This window comes from Molothrus aeneus, chromosome 16, assembly GCF_037042795.1.
Source record: "Molothrus aeneus isolate 106 chromosome 16, BPBGC_Maene_1.0, whole genome shotgun sequence".
In the NCBI taxonomy this organism is placed as follows: domain Eukaryota; kingdom Metazoa; phylum Chordata; class Aves; order Passeriformes; family Icteridae; genus Molothrus; species Molothrus aeneus.
In genome coordinates, this window is record NC_089661.1 from 8215844 (window position 1) to 8222305 (window position 6462).

At 44.4% G+C, this 6462-nt stretch overlaps 1 protein-coding gene across 1 annotated transcript in view; it reads left to right on the forward strand.

Moving 5' to 3' along the window:
- The window catches only part of XYLT1 (xylosyltransferase 1), a 169597-nt gene extending 163373 nt beyond the window's left edge, over nt 1–6224 (forward strand). The window contains exon 11 of the mRNA XM_066560670.1: nt 5324–6224. Within this exon, the coding sequence (XP_066416767.1) occupies nt 5324–5646 (323 nt within the window). The 3' untranslated portion in view covers nt 5647–6224. The remainder of the gene's footprint in view (nt 1–5323) is intronic.
- The last annotated feature ends 238 nt before the right edge of the window (nt 6225–6462 follow it).

The window sequence follows — 6462 nt, forward strand, 5'->3', positions numbered from 1 at the left end:
TTGTCAGAAAGATTGCCCTGGACTGACACATTTTGCATGTCATTTCCTCAAAAATGGTTTTGCCCCTCTTTCTTCTCCACTCCAGATATAGAAAGTGGAGTCCATAAAGTTACAGACAAAAATCTCTCCATGAACTTGTGTGCAATTTGCTTTTGCCATTCTAAAAAGCATTTGCACAAAAACATCTTGTATCCTGAGAACATGGGCATGACAACAATCCCTGTATTTCCTAAATCATTGCTTATCTACACATCACTTCAGCCCTGAGCACAACAAGGAAAAGCTGTTTTGGTTTCCCAGCATCATGAAGGAAGCCACTGGCTCTTCTTTTGAATAATCAAAGTAAAACACGTTCATTCCTGTATCATGACTCTCAGAATTCATAATTGCATTCAAAACAAAAAAATAATCATGGGACAGCTGCCAGCAAAGATGTTCTGTTTAGCAGTTTATAAAAACAGCATATGCCGCTCGTTTATTCGGGGTTTTTATTTCCAATTATTTATTAATTTTGGCCTAAATTCTTTGCATGCAAGTAAAGCCATAAAGGGAAATCAAGAGTGAGTATTTTCTTTGATGCTGTGTCCAGATGTGAGTAGCTGATAGAATGTAAGTTGTTTTAAAAACGCATATTCATTGACCTCTTCAAAACCTGAATCTGTGAGAGATCAGATCTTACACGGAATTACTGAGGATACTGTTTGGGATATTTTCACTGTAAAAATGGCTCCCTAAGGTAGGGAGAGTCTATAATCTAATGTTACTTATTCCTTCCTGGTCCTTCTCCCCCTCCAGTCATCCATATCTGTGTCTATGTTCTCTGCTTTGAGTTGTGTCACTGATCAGCTCAGCCTTCAGCAGATACTCTGGCTCAGGAGTGCCTGCAAGTATTTGCCTGGTTGGAGAAAGTAAAAAAGAAAAGAAAAGGAAATTAGGTTCATTTGTGATAAATCATTTGGAGAAATCAGGTTCACCTTCTCCACCAGAGTCTCCTTCCCTCTACCTCCTGCACAGACAGATTCCAGTTTATTCTTCTAAACAACAATTTTGAGGTTCTCACCATATGGTTGAGTGTGTCAAAGCCAAGAATTCCACGCTTGTTGTAAAGACACAGGAGGGCTGCCAAGGACCAGCAGGATGCTCTAGGAATAATTGTGCCAAGACAAAGAGGGAATGGGATGTGAAGAAGACAAAACAGGGAGCAGAACCGTGTAAGATCACTGGCAGATCACACAGGAATGGGGGACTTTTGCTGGCAGCTTTTGGCAACCAGAATTTGAGTACTTGGAGACTCAAGCCAAATGTTCAGCTCTCCTGTGAAGGGACTGTAGAGGCAGAAGCGGACAACAGGTGTCATTCAGAGCACTTAGGCAGCAGCTCACTGACTGTAATCCAAGCTACCCAGCAGACTTCAAATCCTAAGAAAACAGCAAATTCAGTAGAGGTTGTCTCTGCATCCCTATCATCCCAATTTCCCCCCTTCCCTGCTCTTTAAAGGCCAAGTGTGATCGACTCCCATGGTCACAGTGAAGGGAATAGGAAAAGCCAAAGCAATTTCATTTATAAATTTGAGTTTATATTCACAGCAAAGTTTCCCCAGCACTCTCCCAGCTGGAGTGCCAATAATGAGTTGTCATCCATTTAATGGATGGTACCTGTTCCATTAAAGCCAAAGAAGTTATTGTGAGCCAGTAGCAGGTTCACTTCTGGGGCAGAAAAAGCCCCAAAACCTCAAGATGATAGTAAACCCTGGATTGTAAATAAATGAATACATTAAAAGCCTTTCCTCCTTCAAGCAAGGAGAGAAGTGAGAAAGAGCAACCTCCTTTTTTGCTTTGCTTTCCCACTCTGTTCCCAGATTGATGGCATGTCCTGGACGTGGGGCTGCTGATCTTTGCTGCTCCCATGGAGCCTGAAATACCAGTGCCTGGTCCCTATGCCCCCTTTCAAGGGCTGACAGCATTAGCAGACACGGGTGATGCACTCAGGCACCTCCACGGCCTTTTGACCTAATCCATATTTATAGATCATCTCAATTAGCAGATACTGGGAAACCTTTGTTTTGCCCTTGGTTGTTTGCAGTGGCTCAATCAATTCTAATTGCATCTATACCGATTATAAAGTGGGTGGCAACTTGTGTCAGAACTGCTGTGATTTCTTTAAATTAACCAGAGGTAACATGACATGTTCTTGATAAACGCAGTAATAGCAGCAGGCAGGCGCACGACTGCAGAAGAGCAGACATGCCCTGGAATCATCATTCTGAGAAAAACCCTGAAGACAGGGATTTGCTTTGAAATTTAGTTCAGATCCAGCTGACAAGGAGTCGATTAGCTCCACAATGAGCAAATGCAGCACTGTCTTGTTTGCTGCAAGAGAAAACAAACAAAATGTCAATAAAAAATTACCTCTTTGCCAGAGGGTTTTAACACAATTGAAGTAAAGAAATAAAGCTGTACGTTCATGTTGCTTTAAAAAACCCACAGGTCTAGTGCCTTAATGTGTACCAAGATAACCACATTTTTCATTCCTTAGCCTGCTGTCTGTCTAAACTAATTTGCTTTTTCTGCAAAATGATGAACAAACCCACACAAAAATGCTGAAATCCCAGCCTGTATGGCTGGCCATAGGCTGCATGTTTAATCCAAAAGAGTTAGACCAAGAAGAGTCAATTGAGAAATGTGTCCTCACATATGGGTGAAGAGCCAATATAAATAGGGTTTTCAAAAATAACCAAGTTTTTCAAATTTATATTTTCAAGTCAGATGAATATATTTTGCATTGATAACACATCCTCCGGAAGTCAAAGGGCAGGCACAAAATGTCTGCCTTAATGTCTGCAATTCAGCTAATTTTGTGTTGTTTGTGCTAGCCATACAGACTTAAATGTCTAAATATTTAGAGGCAAGCCTTACATTCTTCATTATTATTTTTTCATGAGCTCTTCCTCGTGACACTTGACTGAAGTGTCAGTGCTTCAAGAGAACACCCAGTAGCTCCAGCCTCCTTTTTTACAGTATATCAGGGCTTGGGAGCCTCACTGTCTCTCTTCTGTACCAGCTCAGTAAATCATGGAATCATGATTCTCTGTCATTTTTCCTTTAATGCAAAGAGGAACAGCCCATCTGCCATTGCTCAGATGAGCAGCATCCTCTCTGCTTTCTGCTTTGAACTGTTTGACAAAGCCTTGGAGGCTCCAGGAGAGGGCTCTGGGTCTGGTCCCCAGCATTTCCTGCTGATGAGTACATGTGAATCTGCACTCAGGTTGCTGTTGCCCAGCTTTTCCTTTCTAGGAGTGCTGACACCTACCTTGGGGTGCTGCTCTGCTGCGGGGCAGGCAGTCCCCACCTGTACCAGGTCAGGGTTCTCTGTGTGTCTTCACTGGAGCAGCACCTTTCACTGTGGGCAGTGGTAGCCTTAACACAACCTCTGCTGCTCTGCCCAGCACTGAGTCCTGCAGGTTCCATCCTTTCCAATCCTTATAATCCACCAAGTCCTGAGACCTGGGACATGTACAAGGCTGAGCCACAGAGAACAGCAAGTTCCATTTCATCCTGTTTCTTGTCTGAATAAAGATCTCTCTTGTTCCATGCATCAAACACATGTGCAACAGGCATTGATTCAACAAGCTTGCTGAATTGCCTATTTCAATCAGATGATCCTGCTAGTAATGCCAACTCTTATTTATTTGGGAATTTTTACTCAGAACGTTCCTATTTAACTAAAATGTTGACAAACAGTCTTCCATATTTAATTGCTTCCAAAGGAGGAAATTTAATCATGTGTACTTGTTCTATTTCTTTAACTGCAGTGCTCTGGCAGAGCACATTTCTGACACATGTGCACAGATTGAACTCATTTTGACTACAGGTTATTGTGTGTATCTGCCATTTAAAATACAAAGAGGGGTTTAGATAAATGCAGGAACAGTTAAATGATGTATAATGGTGATGGGCCTGTGCTGAACCACTTTAATTGGGGATTTGAAGTAAAGGACTTGCACAGTATTTGACATTAAAGACTTTGCAAATGTAATAGCAAAGCTCCAATTATACCCTTTTTCCCTCTAAATAAATACAAGGATTTATTTCCAGCACCTGAGATGCTGTCCTCTGCATGGAAGAAAGGACTCAGTGTCAGGCTGCAGTGCAAGCAGCAAGGACATGTGGAAGGAATTGTAGCTGTGAATATGTAATTCCTGGCCTCTGACGCTCGCTGAGCGCGGTGGCTTTCCTCGCCTGGAGCAGCCTGAATGGGCCCATTTTCTGTTCTAGACAGTGTGTCTGTTGGCAGAGCTAAACATATCCTCTGTGCTGCCAGAGTGAGGATGCTGGGGAAGGCAGCTGAGAGCGGAAAGAAATGGTTGGAAATTTGCTCCCAGCAGGCACTCAGTGAACGTTTTTCAAGGGTCTCATCCTGATTTTATATGCAGCAGCTTGGTGCACTCAGACTCTAAGAAGTCAGCCAACCTTTGACAGGGGCTGCCTGACCCACAGCATCCAGTTTAGGTCTCTGAAAGGATTGTCACAGCCTGACACTGATTTTTACTGCAATATTGCAAATTTGGGGCATTGTACTGTATTTTGCTGAGATGGGTAAGGAAAGCAACCACAATGCAAAGTGTCATTAGGGAATGGTTGTGATCTACTGTTCAGCACAGGAGCTTGAAAATATAACTCTCACAGGAGACTACTTTCCCAGTGAGACTGGAGCACTTCCAGGAATCATGCTGGGGCTATGTGTGTTTCATTATGGTCTGGTCTGTCCAAGACCATGGTGTTGTCCTTTTAGTGCCACAAATAGAACCACCTGGGTTTTGTAGGCAGATAGAGAACAAATGTTCTGGCTTTTCCACAGCAGGGCAAGGTTCATCTGTTTAGGGAAAAAAAACCCACAACAAAACAGGCTCAGATCTTGGCTCTTTCTTCTAGACAAATCAATGATAGCACTTGGATGTCTGACAGGGGTTGGCAGACTTCTTGCACCAGGTGTCCTTGAACTGTTTCCTCATTTTGAGGTGCAGCCAGTCCTGGATGTCCTGCAGCTCTGGGGTTGGTTGTATGTGTTGATAATAAGGGTGGCTCTATTTTCAGGGTCAGAGCTTTGCCTGCTAAGGCAGCACTTGCAGGATGGGAATCACAGTGAGCAGAATCCATAGTACTGAGCACGAGGAGTGCCAAAGCTGAGCACAACCCCTGACGTGCAATGTGTGGGAAATGGGCTACAGCTCATCCCTAAACCTTGCTCTTTTTGTTGAATGTACCTTTAGACCCTCAGCGGTGGCTTTTTCAATGCACTAACTTTGGGCTTTGCTCCTTTCCAGAGGAAGCCATCAAGCTGCACAGCGGGCCTCCAAAGAACGCGTACATGGAGCAGAGCTTCCAGGGCCTGAACCCGGTGCTGAACATCCCGGTGAGCGCCGCCCGCGCCGACCAGGCCCAGCGCAACGCGGGGCTCGTGGGCGCCCGCCTGGACGCCTGGGTGGACTCGCTGGTCAGCGGCGTCTGGTCGGCCGTGGACGTGTGCAGCGTGGGGCCCACGGCCTGCCCCGTGCTGCAGGGCTGTGCCCAGACCGCCTGGAGCTCCCTCAGCCCCGACCCCAAGTCCGAGCTGGGCCCCGTCAAACCCGACGGCCGCCTGAGGTAGCGTCCGCTGCGCTCTGCCTGGCGTAGGTTTTTAAAAGGGAATTGAACCTTGCTTCTCTGTGAATCTCACACCAGGTTTTAGAAACCTAAGGGGAAGTTACATTTTTTTTGTTACTTATTGTAATAGAATTCATTTTAAAAAAACAAAACCAAAACAACAAAAAAAAGTTCCGAAGTTCTGACAAGGCCTTTGGCACTGTCCTCTCCATCAGCTCTGTTGGGAGTGTGGCCTCATCCCACAGCCTGTGCTGTCCCACTCCAGGTGCCACTGCACCCACCAGCCTGTGGGGTTGGAAACAGCAGCACCAAGCCATGGGGAGAGCAGTGAAGGAGCAGCTGCTAAAGGGGTTTTTTTAAATAAATTTGTCCGTGCCTCTGCTGTTTCATAGGTTTTCATTATTTTGCTATAATGAATAAATCACATCAAAATTCCCTTCTACTTACACTTTCTGGGGAGGTTGGTTCCTGCAGGCTGAAGCCTGTTTGGCCACATGACCTCAGAGAATGTGAAGTAATTATGGTACAGCCTCACTTGGGTTTTTAATAACACAAAGTAATTCTGGACACAGCTGATGTCTTTTATCCTAGTTAGAGAGAAGGAGCAAAAGCAGAAACTTTCAGATTCCTTTCAGAGATTTTTTCACACAAATTTAATGATAAACTCTAAATGAAACCAGTGTTTTGCTATAGTAGTCTTTTATGTCTCATGCAGTCGGGTTCAGGGTCAGTGTACTAAGACTATTTATTAAGGAACAAAGAAGTTTTTTGAATTTCAGCCCTTTCAAATCTGCAGGCATTTTTGGAAGCAACCAGTACC